At 34.5% G+C, this 15,949-nt stretch overlaps 1 protein-coding gene across 1 annotated transcript; it reads left to right on the top strand.

The window, feature by feature from the left end:
• Window positions 1-1,122: 1,122 nt before the first annotated feature.
• Window positions 1,123-9,753, top strand: LOC148603006 (pentraxin fusion protein-like). The gene is made up of 3 exons (XM_088553354.1): window positions 1,123-1,423; window positions 6,769-6,984; window positions 9,312-9,753. The coding sequence occupies exons 1-3, from the start codon at window positions 1,123-1,125 to the stop codon at window positions 9,533-9,535; spliced, it is 741 nt and encodes a 246-aa protein (XP_088409480.1). The 3' UTR covers window positions 9,536-9,753.
• The last annotated feature ends 6,196 nt before the right edge of the window (window positions 9,754-15,949 follow it).

Here is a 15,949-nt window from a genome sequence, read left to right as displayed (position 1 = left end):
ACGTCCTATAAACGTCAACCGCTCAATTACTCAATATATCTACCATGGGCGATTCAATTGCCAAAAGAGTATAAATGTGATAGTAGAAATTATTTATGTTAGGTATGGCGTTCTAAACATTTGCTGGCGGGTTGGGTAAGGCAAGGCATAATTAATCGAATATATAGACCAGCTAATTTCTACATAACAATAAAATTACCGAAAACTAATTCGATAAATAACCAAGTGGAGTCAAAGATAAATCTGACAAAATCGATATAACATCACAGCACTAGCTAGCTTGGACTTGCATTGTAAACGAAATGGTGAGCTAAATCTAGGTTTAACAGCGATCTAAACACCTCCCTCTTCCGTTGCTGTGTGAACACACCTGTGATGATTAAACAGCATTTGTATGCTAGAGTAATCGGTCAATCCTTGGTTATGTCAGTATAAGGGGTAATTTACAAAAAAAAAAAAAAAAAAAAAAAAAAAAAAAAAAAAAAAAAAAAAATTACTCATTGTTTTAGAAGAAACTGGACTGATCTTTGAGACGCATTTTGTCATATCCCTGATTCAGGAGTCTGTTACGCAGATATTCATGACGTTCAAGGAAATCAGAGTAGTTAGGACTTGTTCAAACGACGCGAATCAGTTATGGAATGTATACACCATATGCAGCAGAAAAAGGTGTATTGCTGAACAAGTAATTGAGAAAAGCATTTTACTCTCTATTGCTTTACCTTAATATTTATAAGAATAGATTTTACTCTGAAACACAGACTCAACATCATACAAGACGAATTGATTTTTGGAAATCATTTAGCTAAAACCATTATATATATTAAATTAAGTTCGTATCAGTATTGTATATGTGTTTGGAAAAATAGTATATGAAAATTCTGTTTTGAAAACGACATTTGTTCTCATAAAATATTCACCAGACGATGTTAAAAGGTTATAGTTTGATACGGATATTAGAGACATTTACATTTGAAATAAAAAGGAGATGCAAATAGAAACAATTTATGAAGTGTTTCATTGGTTTAACTCCTGAGTGGTCCATTAAAATTGAAAAAGCAGAAGTGGCTTTTATGGAAGTTATTACAGGTTTTAGGCACACTTTTAATTTAGAACTAAGACATGTACAATAACTTCCACATCTACGTTTGGGTCATCTCCGAAGTCGTGGTATCAAAAAGTATTCTAACATACGATGTTACCAATGAAAGTGGTAAAGATAATACCTTCGAAGATGACGGCAACATTGAATTCCACTTGGCTAAGACTTTAATCGAAAGCACTTTTCTATGTGCCCAGAGTCAGTCCTGTCGATCTTTTTTCCGTAATACTATCAACGGCAATATTTACCTTCATTCCGACGTATTCATGCGTTCGACAACACAGAACAGAGTAGGATGGAAGTTTTTCACAATTAAAGAAGGTATGTAAAAGACCATTCAACTTTCGTCCCGACTTTGTCCAAGAAAGTTCTTTTAGGCATTAACAAAGAACATACGGTTTTTGCCAAAATTTGTCGAAAATTAATCATTCCTTACAACATTCTCGGTATTCAAGAGTTTTTTTTTACAAAATGATGTTTTTTCCCTTTAATGATGCTGCTGTTTTGTATAAAAAAACATTACTTTATTTTTAGTTCTTGAACGAACGTGTCTATATTGAAAGGGTACTTTTACCAGATAACCAATAAACGATGGTCCAATCTTTTTTTTTTCTTTTTTTTTTTGGCTTGATATTGCCCTTAGTTATATAGACAACCCGTCTTTCGACTTCGACCCCGTTGCGATACACCCCATTTCATCATTACCACTAACACATTTATATGGGAAATTTACCTGATATTTGCGCTATAAGTGGCATAATTTTGATTACTTGAATTGATTTGATTGATTTTACTGGGAAATGAATGTGTGGTTTTAGCATAAATAGGCCAATAAAAGTTTGGTTTGGTTTGGTTTTCAACATCAGGAATCACCGCTGTTATAGTTTGAATTTTATATGGACTGGTACTTAAAATACACTATTTGAAAATTATAAAGAGAGTAGATCGCCAAGCTAATGCCTTCACTGACCAATAACAATGGCTTATGGCAAAGAAGCGTGCATAATTTAAATGTCAGTTTTTTGTAAGAATCAAGCGAAATGGGAACAGGTCAAAAGCCAACCGATCTGACAATATCAACTACTTCAAAGATGCTTTCTGTAATTGAAAAAAAAACGTTGTTTGATATCTCCATCATTAATTTGCTAAGATTTTTTTCAATCCAATGTAAGAAAAATGAGATTATTGACAGAGTTATGTGCCCTTGATATGTTCATTTTCATTGCATTTCAACGAATTTATAACTCAATTCACCAAAGTAATATGGAAAATCTTTTTCCTTGATTCTAATGGTCCAAATAGTCAAATTAAACTTGCGTTTTTTTCATACCATGTTTCATCTACTGTCTGGTTCTTACAGAGACTGACATTTAAGAACATTGCATTCACTGACAGTAAACACTATGGTTTTATTAGATACACCGAGAGACTTGTCAAGTAATCAATGTGCATAACAATTAAAAAACATGAGGACACACGCGTTTCTGTGTGTTTCTGTGATTTCGGACAAAAACCAACAATCTCTCTTGCCCATCTATTTCAGTCATCATTTTAGGTTCTGTATTAATCCAGATAATCACGAAGATATTTAGATGGACGGACAGATAAGGTTATTCTAATATTCCAAGTTGGTTGGCGTCTCATAAATATGTTTACAATTCAGTTCTTAACAATTATTTCATTTTTAGGAAAGACTCGTTGAACAGCAACAGCACATCCCACTTTCCATTATTGCAAATCATAAGCAACAGAAAAGGAGGGTCAAACTGTCGTTTTTGTTTGGACATTTGGAAAATTGTGAAATAATAGTCTGGACCTCTTTCAAAATCCCTTGATCTGTCCCTCCCTGACAGTGGTGCTACATATGCAGACATCAAACGACTTTAACCTGCTTTAATTGCATTTTTAAAATATCTTCGATGAAGCAATTTCATTAATCGTAAAAGATTGCTAAATGGTATGGTACGTCTTGTGGCCAATGATTTTCTACAGATTTGAATATTGCAAAATATAAATTTGTGTTATTTAATTTTTACATCATAATAAACTCGCCGAGGCCCGTTTGTTATGATGATAAAAGATATTATTTTGAAGAGTTATAAATTCTTTTTCTCTATGATTCCTCGAGAATAATTGATTGCCGACATTCGGTATCTGCCTTGGCGGAAATTGAAGCGATCGCCCGCCTATAACGTCACCTGTTTACGGACGAATTAAGTAAGAAACGTCACAGTGTCGCTTACAACCAATAAGATTTAATTGACTTTGCGTCACAATCACAATGTCATGTTATTGTTGACACATTGCCCATGATATGATAATATATAATAACATTAAGCTAATGTGGAGATGGAGAAGTTTCGGGGTTTGTTACCCCGAGAAATGTTTGTCATCCCGAGGCAGAGCCGAGGATGACAATGTATTTTCAAGGGGTAGCGAACTCTCTATCACCTCCTAAGGTATATGTTATTTATTATATTATACTGAATGTTCCATTATCATTTTTTTTTCAAACTAAATCCCAATAATTAGTTTTTGCATTTTTGTTTCTTTTCTTTCACGTTTGTATTTTTGTTTAAACTGTAAACTGCCACTGTAATTAATCACACCCCTTCATTTGACCTTTATTCAGACACTTATCCTGCTCAGGAAATAAAATAAGATGTATTTTTGCCAAAAAAATCAACAAAAACAAACATCCAGGATACAGATAAAATCACCAAATCATAAAGAATATTTTTTTCACTAATAGGACAAATCTACTTAAGAATAATATATAAAATATATTAAGTGTCAGTCCTGGTAGGAATCAGATAGTGAGTGAAACATGGTATAGATAAACAACATGTCAACTTTCCAATGTGTGACGCACCCCTTCAGCACCCGCGTTTGGAGTTTTCATATCATAACTTATACGTTATGCAAGAACTTAACGTAAATACGCAGACTTTTTGTTACCGCGCTAGATTTCCTACAACGAGACTCCTGGAACAGGTTAATGTTGCTACAAGACTGAGATCCCCTCTACATTAAGTTTTATGGTCGTCATTATGAATTCGTCAATCGTTTCGGCGTATCCGTCTGCACCATGAGAACCGATTTGTCTACGTGTCATAATTTTCCTTTTCTCTTTCGTCCAGCCCGGACTTCAATTTTTATGAGCAACTCGACGGGTGTCTCTAAGGAGGCAGAAAACGCTTATCCTTCTGGTGAACATGGTCTATGCTCCTAGTTTGTTAATGGAGTCCGAGTTGCTCAAATATTTTACGTTGGATTACATTCTATTCATTTCCGCTAGAATCTTGGTTCCCTTGATTACTCTCTGAAATGTCATTGACCATTTTACCATTAGAACAAAGCAAGTAGACAAGTAAGATTTTCTATATTATATATCGTTATACCGTCATTAAAAAAAGAAAACTGAATATCTATGACACAGATGCTTCAGCATAGATTTATTTTTTTTTTCGTTTTTTTCTAGATGAACTGAATATACTTGCTGGCAACACTTACTAAATTAGGAAAAATGATGTGTGACCCATTGCCTGAATTTTTTTTACACAGAAAGATAGTTAAGTTGTTGGAGGAAAACCTCGAATCAGTATTATTAAAAACACCATCATGCGATATTTTGTTTACGATAGTAAGTCAGCAGGTCAGCATGAATTACAAAAGTATGACGAAAAGTTTCTTAACTTTCTTAACTGCAATATAGTATGGCCCCGTGCAGGTCCGGGTGTTAAAAGAATAGGCCTGCAGCAGCGCTAAGCTTGTCGTATAAGGCGACTAAATAGTGCTCAGAAACCTAGCCGGGGGCTAGGCGCTCTGCCCACAGAGCAACTGAGATGTGTGCCACAGGTGGTGGAATGGGGTACCCCTGGCGTGTTGCATGCTGGGGTTGTCACGCTATAATACGGAAAACCTGACCGCAAACCATAGTGGTGCACCGTGTTGGGAAAGATGCCACGTTCCTCGCACGTTACAGAACCCTGCTGTGGTATTCGATAGGAGTAGGAACCTTTGCGCTCAGCCACAGGAGGCTAAATTGCCCGACCTTACCCATCCCCCCTTTTTCCAGTGGCAATCAAAATTTGTCGACCCTATTATCCTTGTGACCAATCCTTTTTTCATTTCATGTTCATTTTATCATCCATTTCATGTTCATTGTCTGAATATAGCTGAAATATTGCTGCTCGGACGTTAAACCCCAACAAACAAACAAACAAGCAATATATTATGTCTGCATCATAAATACATAGTTCAAATGCAAATAACTGATAATGATATATGAATGGGATAAATAAGGGTGACAACACTAATCCGATCCATTATTTGGTAGAGTTTATATTGTGCCACATTTGTGCGGCAAAAATGAAGCCCGATAGCACGACAGCAGAAACCCTGTTTTATAAAGTTAAGACTTCAGATATTATTTTCTTTATATAATCAGATAAACATAATATCAATTAGGATTTTCCCTATCTGATCTATTTAAAGCAATGATCTGTATATAGATCTGATAGCAAGCTAGCAAAATATGTGTTTCTTGATTGTTGATTGATTGTTGGTGTTTAATGCCATAGATGCAATATTACAGCTATATACCCGGGGGATGAACATAAAATAGATGATAAATTGAACATAAAATGAAATGAAAAATGTGATGAGACCCTTTGATAATAGGTCTCAGTATCGTATTAATTTTCCCATAGACTTCTATAGTGAAGTGCATATTTTTAGGATTTTTTAAAAAATATGTAAATTGATTCAATAATACTTTCACTTATGTAGCATTTGTAAGGACATGTGAAAAAATAATTTCCCGCAAAGAAAATAAGGTGAGTCCACGAAGATCGGACAGAAAAGTAGTCTCGAACTATAAATAGCCATTTTCCCTACTTTCACTTTCGTTTTGCACTCACCAAACCAACCTTTTCAGTGGAACATTTTTATGACATTATGTTAGATTTTCTGTTAAAAAAGTTCTTCATCTTACAGTGTGATGTTTGCTCTATTTTATAAGTCATTGTTCATATCTTTTGACAAAATATTAGTTTGTAGAGAGGCAAAAAGAAAATGCACTATATTTTTATAGCATCCATGTTTTGACGTACACCTGCTCAGGGATATGCAATACGATACTGGTACCAATAGGTTTGTTTGTTTTTTTGTTGTGGTTTAACGCCCGAGCAGCAATATTTCAGCTATATTCAGGCAATGAACATGAAGTGGATGATAAAATGAACATGTAATGATAATGAAATGAAATATGGGATGGGACACAAGGATAATGGGGTCGAGAAAATTGGGAAAAGTGGGTAAGGTCTTTCAGATACCACAGCAATGTTCTCCAACTTGAGTGGAACATGGCATTTTGTTCAAACACAGTGCACCACCATGGTTTTCGGTGAGGATTTAATTCCGACTCCAGCATGTAGCTTGCCAGGGTTATCCCATTCCATCATCTGGGGCACACAACCCAGGCGCTGTGTGGGTAGAGAGTCCTTTTACGGGCAGCTTGTTGCTGCTGCGGGCTTGGCTTGTTCTTTTGACACCTGGATCCACATGGGGCTGCTCGTTTGTTATGTGTAAACGAAATAACTTACACGTGTATGTTATGCATGTTAACAAATGTTGTTTTAATGGGATATTTAATTTATCAACAGGCGAATTACCTGGGCAATTCATAGAAGTTGCTAATCAGAAGATAGCAGTACAGAGTTCGACGGCTTTTAACCTACAAGCAGAAACGGCACTTGATGGCGATTTCGTTTCGTTTCAACACACACAATCTGAGCGGTCCCCATGGTGGTATGTAGATCTTGAAGGGACCTATAAAGTCAGACGTGTTGAAGTCTACAACAGGAAGCCTTGTTGTAATGGTAATTTGAATAAAACATAAATCACAGAAATGGGTCAAGAAAACGGTTGAGTTTGTCTCGGTCAGTCAACTTCTGGATCCAACTAATCATAAATCTATATACATTTTGACTGTGAAGAGATTTTGAGAAGAAAACGCTTTATTTGGGACAAATTTACAAATTATTCCTTATTCAGTGAAAATAATTTTCAAAAAAATGATTTTCAGAACACTTTATTACTGTTAACTTTTAAGGTTTAGTAAGTAAAGTCAGTATCATGGTACTTCGAAAAGTTACCATCACAGATTATGTTCCTCTTAAGTATCGTAAATTTAGCAATGAGATGACAATGCCGCCAGCAGCGCCCTCTGTTAATTAAGTTAAACGGATTTTAGTGAGTGATTACGTCAGTGTGCAAATTCTTTTTCACTTTACATTGGCATTACTGAATATTTAAAGATACAGTAGCATTTGAGTTGTTTTGTCTTGATTTATTTTTTATTCTACTTGTGTTTTGTTTGTTTGTTTTGGGTCTTTTTTGCAATTGTTTTCTTGTTTTTTTTGTTTTTTTCATGATTTTCGTTTTTAAATTTACCACATGAAACTGTTCAAAATAAGAATGCTGGTTGACATACATACACACATTTTACTGGAACCTTGATTATTTTACAATCTTTGCATGTATGTATCAAACGAAAAAGTACGGTGCACAAGCAAAAGTAAGGGCATACAAAATAGAACATCAATGGTAGTTCATATTAGTTTGTTGCATTCCAGATAGGAATCATGCAAAATGTGATTTATGGTTGGAAAGCCCAGATATTTTTATTATGATATTGTGTTAGAATTGCAGTAGTAAACATAAAATCACATTCGGTTTTTCATATAACCCGTGTTCTTTGGAGATAAAAATTATATAAATGCACAGTAAATTTCAAAATTAAGGGAGATAACTCTGTAAATGACATTCAAATACATTAGAATCTATTGGATTTTCTATACATATATTTATTTTTTTTTTATTTTGTGTTTAAAATGTTATAAACAGAGAGTAACAGCGGGCTTTTCAGAAAATTTGTTATTAGGAGACATTTATTGCATAGAATGTATTGAATAATTCAGAATTAAGAAATGGTACTCCGTAAATGACAGTGAAATACAATAAAAACTAAAATTATGTTAATTATTTCCTAAGAACAGATTTGAACCAATAATTATACAATGTCATTATAGAGACCAATAAGCAAACTGAATAAAATAAATAATGTACCCTTTTCTGGGTACATAACATACCAAAGAATTTGCATGATTCTTACAAATACTGGTACTTCAAGGGTACGATTCTATAAGTATTAGTTCATATAAGACGGTACTTTGTGTTCGCAAAATACAGTTCTTGAGTGGTATGAACTTCCCATTCCCCATACGTTTTTTTATCAATAGTTTACAATATCAAATTGAAATACATTTTTTCTACATTATTGAACATTTAAATTATTACTTTTAATTTAATATATTGTTCATTTCAATAAACACTTTAAGTTGTAGTCTGAAAATCTGAAAAAAATGTGATACACCACAAAAAGCTATATATCTTTATTTTTGTAATTAACTTTTTTAATGGATGTATATTATGAAATGTGTAACTATTCAATTTGATCTGCCTGATCTAAGGAGATAAGCAACACAGCAATTCCAGTAGATTCTTTTATTGTGTATCCATCTGCCCTATGAAAACTTATTTATTCAACGGTTCATAGTTTTCCTTTCCTCGTTTGTCTACCCCGGACTTGACTTTTATAAGCAACTCGGCGGGTGGTTTTAGAAAAGCAGAGGACAGTTTCCCTACCAGTGCACCTGGTCCATGCTCCCAGTTTTTAGTGGAGTCCGAGTTGCTCAATAGCTTTAGTTACTTTGTATGTATGATTTTAGTTACTTTATGTTCTTTGTTGTGTATGTCTGGTCTTTGTCCCTGGATTGCATTCTTTTGATTGCCGATGTAGCCTTGGTTCCCTTGATTACTCGTTGTATTTGAGTGACATTTACAGAGTTATCTCCCTTAATTTTGAAATCAACAGTGCATTGTTTATTAATTTTGCATCTCTTTAGAACAAGGGTTATATGAAAAACCGATCTTAATTCCTGTTTAATACGGCAAGTTAAACAAAACATTAAAAAAAATATGTAGGCTTTTCACCCATGAATCACACTTCGCATGATTCTAAGCTTGTGTGCCCTTAAAAAATATGTGTTGCGATACATTTTTTCTAGGTTAACGATTTAAGGAAAAAATCCACATATTTCTATGATAAGAAATATTTGGAAAATGTTCTCAATTTATATTTTAGGTGATCAATTGCACAATCTCAATATTCTACTCGGACTTTCCCTTCAGGAATTGTTGCTGTGTGAACACTATGTAGGACCAGGAAAGAACGGCGAACATTTAATATTCCCATGCAGACGAACAACACCCTCGCGATATGTCAAACTCGAGATTAGAGCAAATTCAAAAACTGTTTTACATGTTTCTGAAGTGGAAGTGTATGCATATAATGAAACGACTTTGTAATACAACACTTTAAGTGTCGGTCGCTGTAAGAGTCAGGCAGTCAGTGAAACATGGTATGAAAAAACAGACTATTTTAATAATGTTCTTGACTGTTTGTACCATCAGAATCAAGGAAAACAGACTAGATTTTCAATGTCATGTTGGACCATTGCGTTACAATTTCTGAAAAAAATCGTAGACTTCATACATGAAGGAAAATTATAATTCCCGATGAGAGTTTCAAATGTATACGTAGTAAATAAAATTATCAAATTGTCAACTTAAATTGTATTTCTTTATATTTTTGCTGCCATTTCATTAGATTGAATGAGTAATCAAGGGAACCAGGGTTTTAGCGGTAATCAAAAGAATCTAATCCAGGGACATTGACCAAACATGAAAAACAGACATACACGACAAAGTACATAAAGTAATTAAAATCATTTATACAAAGTAATAAAAGCACATGAACAACTCGGACCTCACTAACAACTGGGAGCATGGAACAGGAGCACCTGTTAGGTCAGTGTCCTCTGCTTTTCTAGAAATGTATTTTTAAAATAATGAGTATAACTAAATTTAGGTTTTCATTTATCCTTTCATAATAACCACACCCCGTTTACTCCAATGAAATGGGAATTATTCCGATGCAAGTATTGTAAGTGTGGATCATACCTTTTAAATTGTTTATCAATATAATGAAGAGCGGAATTGCCAGACATTAAAGTTCTTTTTTATATGAGTTATTCATGGAGTTAAGCTATTATCGTTTGAAATTTATATTCCTTAATTTTTCATCGTCTTAAATTCATGAGACAATTTACCACGGTTTCAAAGGAAAACAAGCCCTTTTTACTTTAAACTTTTATTAATTTGTAGCAGAATCATTCTCCCATTACCTATTGTATGCGAGCACGTGACAAACCGCATTAAACAATAATTTGTTAAACCGAACCATGAATACTCCAATCACCTGTCTAATCCAGACAATTTTAATCGTCCCTGCATATCAGTTATAATATATTTTTAACATAGGAAAACCAAAAACCTGTCTTAACCGAACGATGTTTTTGTAGGTTTTGGTTCGACTTACACTAGATAATATTCTTCAGGACTTGTAGGTCGGCAATACTACTATTCTTTTGTTTGTATACTACTTTTATTCAGATGTCACAATTTTACACCTACCGAATTTTTATATTGTGTGAAATGACTTGCTCATGCATATAACAAAACGGCTTCTTCTTCAAATCTTAATTCTTCAAATCGATTGCAATGACATTTGAATCCAACATCATTATGTTTACATATCAAATTGGTAAATTTTGTTACCATGACGACTTTCCGTCGTTGGTTATTTGACCAAAACAAGGATTTACCGCCCTGCTACGTGTCTTATTTTTTTTTTATCTTATCGTTCCTAAATGATACCAAATAATCGTTTACTTTCAAATTCGTGAGAATTGAATTCTTAGTCAACAAAAACAAATAATTAAAAAAACGACAATTAGCACACAAGTGGCGGAATTACAATGGATTTTTTCGTAAGGAATCTTAATATACTCTTTTTCTTTGGACATATCAATCGTTAGGGTAATAATGCTTGTTTTTGTTAACTATGAAGAACAGAAGAAATAAAAAAAGTAGGACAGCTCTGCCTCGATAACAGAGCAACTCAGCAAAATTATGATTACATAAAAAAGGGCTTGAACTGACATGGAGTATAGTTTCTTAGATCACATATTGCATATATAACATTCTAACTTAATGCCCATGTGGTGTTAAATTAGATATTTTTCTAGGGCTACCATGCAAGTATTATTCATTTTAGTAAGGGAAATGGAAATTTTAAAACGGCTACTAGTTTTCCAGTTGATTTTTAAGAAAGCCTGCTACTTAAAACATTGATCTCTTTCAAGTTGATACATGCAATGTCGTCTCATTCATCAACATTCTAATCACGATGATATTGCTGATGGATTCTGTCAATGGCTTCAACTTATAGAAAAAGTTCCGTTGTATGATCTTTCGAAACACAAATGCACAGAAAAATAATAATAAAAAAACACACAAACTTTCCGGAACATAATTTATATGTAGTGTTGTACCATCAATGGAATATAGTAACAATAAAAATTGAAAACGAAAATATACGTGTAATTGAAAGAGTAATCAAGGGAACCAAGATTCTAGTGATACATACAAAATTAAAAAAAAGAAAATGTGCAACTTGGACTCGTCTACAAAATTGGGAGCATGGACAAGGTGCACAGTAGGGTAAGCGTCCTCCGATTTTCTAGAAACACCCGTTTAGTCAAGTGAGGGGTAGACTAAAGAGGAAGGGAAATTATTATATGTTCAACACATATTATTTCTTGGTGCAGATAGATACACCGTAACAATCCACGAGTTCATGATGACGACCATAAAACTCTGTAGTGATGACTTCAATCTTGTAGCAACATAACTCTGTTCCAGAAACCTTATTGTAAGAAGTCTAGCGCGATAAAAAAAGTTGTAGTTACGTAGTTACGGTAAGACCTGGCATAACTTATGATTTGTGATATGAAAACTGCATACGCAGATTCTGAAGGAATGTTGCCACAGATGAAAGGAAAGTTGATAAATCTGAATGAAAATTCATCACGTTTGTCGTAAAATTTGGTTAATAGGTTTCCCTCACCATCGATCCCTCAGTATAGGTAAAGATATGATGCTGACTCCACAGTGTCAACTTTTCGATAAAATGCTTTTTAATATTTTTTAAAAATATTTTTGAAGGAAACAGTGCAAAATCATTACAACATATTGACTAAATATCAAATTAGGAGATATGTTGTAATTGTAAACTAGTCATTTATCGAATATCTCGAGTGGTTTCTTTAACGGTGTAAGGAAGCATTTTTTTCCTGCAAACATCCCCCTTCTATAGCGCAGATGTTCAGTTCAAATAACACTATTTGCACAGGATTTGTTCGGTACATAGTTGCATTTAATAGCTTATTTTATTTTGATGACAAATTTTACCTTTTTTATTTGGGGGCGTTGGGGCGCTTCGAAACTAAATTTCGCGCATAACAATCAATACACGTTTCATTTCGAATTTTACAAATTATGTTAAAGCATTTGACAAATGTAACTTAACTTTTCTTCAATTACATTCCTTGGGGTATCCCTGGCGTGTTGCATGCTGGGGTTGTCAGGCTATAATACGGAAAACCTGACCGCAAACCATAGTGGTGCACCGCGTTGGAAAAGATGCCACGTTCCTCGCACGTTAAAGAACCCTGCTAAGGTAGTCGGTAGGAGTAGGTACCTTTGCGCTCCGCCACAGAAGGCTAAATTGCCCGACCGTACCCATCTCTCCTTTTTTCTAGTGGCAATTAAAAGATCATCATTTTATCATCCATTTCATGTTCATCGTCTGAATATAGCTGAAGTATTGCTGCTCGGACGTTAAACCCCAACAATCAATCAATCAATTACATTCCCTTCTGTTTACAGTGTACTAAGAAGTAATTTTTTTGCTGTGGGAGGCATTATAAGGTTGTTTACATGTTTACAATACTATAATAAAAGTAAGCACCACTATGTATGCTTTTCATACGATGACGATTAATGAATGTACATACGTATATGCTTACATACATAGCGATACATATCAAATTTACAGTGCAATAATAATCAAAGTGTCTCATATTCATGAGATACAAATCCATTTCCGCCGGAAGAATGCTAACCATTACATCACTGATCATCCCCCTAAACGACAATCTTAAAGGACTGCTCGTGGTCGAAGATGAGCACCAGCACTACAAACTACTAAGGAAAATGGAATATCATATTTCAACCTAGCTATTGATTGATTGATTGATTGTTGGGGTTTAACGTCCGAGCAGCAATATTTCAACTATATTCAGACGATGAACATGAAATGGATGATAAAATGAAAATGAAATGATGATGAAATGAAAATAAGGATGGGATACAAGGATAATAGGGTCGAAAAATTTTTGTTTCCCACGAGAAAAAGGGAGGGATGGGTAAGGTCGGGCAATTTAGCCTCCTGTGGGGGAACGCAAAGGTTCCTAATCCTTTCGCATACCACAGCAGGGTTCTTTAACGTGCGAGGAACGTGGCATCTTTCCCAACACGGTGCACCACTATGGTTTGCGGTCAGATTTTCCGTATTATAGCCTGACAACCCCAGGATGTAACACGCTAGGGGTACCCCATTCCACCACCTGGGGCACCCATCCCAGTTGTTCTGTGGGCAGAGCGCCTAGCCCCCGGCTAAGTTTCTGAGCACTATTTAATCGCCTTTTACGAAAAGGTTAGCGCTGCTGCAGGCCTATTCTTCCGACATCCAGAGCTGCACGGGGCTGCTTGACTGCGAAATGAGTAAAGTTAAAGACTAAAAGAAAGCAGAAAAATATTGTAAATAAATATCTGCGAGGAAGTGATTTAACTTAAAGATCTATAAATTGAAGAAGAGTTTTCGTTCTTAATTTTGGTTCTTGATATGTGAGATGCACGATTTTTTCATTAGAGAGATTTTTTGTACGCAGTCCCTAATAAATCCTTTTTGGATGGTATTACAAGACCATAATTCATCTCTACCATTAGCCGTGTATGAATTTTGTACGAACTGGCACTTTAAACTAGCTTGCATATTTTTTTAGTCATAGTTATACCTTTTATTTCTCTTTTCAAAGCAAACCACCGTAAATTCTTCAGCTGAACAGTATAAGCTTACAAATACAATATTGTCCACTTCTTACTGTTTAAAACAACCCAAAACATGATCTCAATAATAAAGCAACAGAAGTATGCAAACAAATATAAGATGTCAATTCAATCTTATGTAAGCATCTAATTAACTTGAATTCATTTTATTCTGCTTCAAACAAAAGCTTTAGAAGATTTGGTGAAATTGAATATAATACAAACATATTCATGAGTTATGTCCCTTACCCTAGGTTTACATCCTTAAAACACCTCGATTCACCTACTGTTGTATTTCAGTAGGATATGTAAGTCTCGTCATGTGACCCCGTGATTTCACGAGAACGGGTCTAAGTCTACCATTCAAAAGCACGGAGATCAGTCATTCATAGAGCGCTGAGTTCAGTGTTAAGTGCAAAACATCTTTTTGTGTAAAACATGCCGATTAAAATGACAAATATCTATTTCTACATGATAAAGGTATTAAGAAAAAATATAAAATAGAAGACTTTGAACTGTTATACAACGTTTCGAGGACCCAGAAGTAAACAATAAAATGCAGATCGGTCTTCGGTTTTCAATACAATCTACATCGGCAATTCCGGTAAACAAAATGAAACTAGAAAGAGACTTATTTACCCTATTCAAATAATTGTACAAAAAATATGAATTAACAAAAGAAATGTTCACTTATATGCGTATACTTTAACCTCAGCCACATGAAGGTTAGTTCTTCCTCTTATCAAGAGTTTCACATATCACAGGTCCTTAGAAGTGATCACACATTACCATTGCATCAAAAGATAGACCTAGTAAAATGTCGAGATTGTGCATTTTGTGTTCAACTATATATTGTAGTAGTTATTATTCTTAGCCATATATATAATACAGATATTTGTTCTAAAGTTGTTTTCATAGTAATTTTAACATGATAAATTGAATGCCCAAAGGGACGTTGATATTTCCTAAAATACATCGACACACAATCATAAAAGTCGGGAAATTGAACAATATACGCTCTTGTTAGTCGATGATATTTACATTTCGACATACTGGAAAACTTTTATATTCATTTTTTTATTTTTTTTTAAAATACTTTCATTTCTTTCGGTTTCATTAGTTGGACAATATAACCATTCAACGTGTTAAGATATTCTTAAACCGGTATAATCTGGCAATAGGAGAAGGACATTATGAACAGCTGGATCTAATGCTTATATTATGACAATCTGTAAATTGATTATGAAGAATTTTCAATTTTATGACACTGGGAGCATGGACCCGATGCACCGGTAGGGTAAGCGTCCTCTGCTTCTCTAGAAACACCCGCCGAGTTGCTCATAAAATGTCAAGTCCGGGGTAGACGAAAGATGAAAGGAAACTATGACACGTTGACGAAATCAGTTTTCATGGCGCAGATGGATACACCATAACGATCCACGAGTTCATGATGATGACCATAAAACTTCTGCAGTGATTACTTCAATCTGGTCGCATCATAACCTTGTTAAAAAAAGTAAAAGACTTTCAGAGTACGATGCGGTTGACGACTAATTATATGGATTTCTGCCCCCAAAAAACCCAAATAAACTGCTAATTTCATGACTAAATATGCACGAGTATCCAAGAGTATAATTAAAGTTACACGTAAGACTTTTTATTGCGATGCTTTCAGGCATTTAGGTTACGAAACGAAAACATTGTATCAAA

Source organism: Perna viridis, chromosome 11 (assembly GCF_037379345.1).
Source record: "Perna viridis isolate PV_CMFRI_1.1 ecotype Kerala chromosome 11, ASM3737934v1, whole genome shotgun sequence".
Classification (NCBI taxonomy): Eukaryota; Metazoa; Mollusca; class Bivalvia; order Mytilida; family Mytilidae; genus Perna; species Perna viridis.
The sequence above is the reverse complement of the archived record's forward strand: the minus strand, read 5'-3'. Positions and strand labels throughout refer to the sequence as shown.

Excerpts from the sequence above, each read along its gene's own strand:
- LOC148603006 (XM_088553354.1), top strand. The coding sequence starts at position 1,123 with ATGTACAATAACTTCCACATCTACGTTTGGGTCATCTCCGAAGTCGTG. Across the intron at positions 1,424-6,768 it reads GTTTTTCACAATTAAAGAAG|GCGAATTACCTGGGCAATTC; the intron begins GTATGTAAAAGA and ends ATTTATCAACAG. Across the intron at positions 6,985-9,311 it reads CAGGAAGCCTTGTTGTAATG|GTGATCAATTGCACAATCTC; the intron begins GTAATTTGAATA and ends TTTATATTTTAG.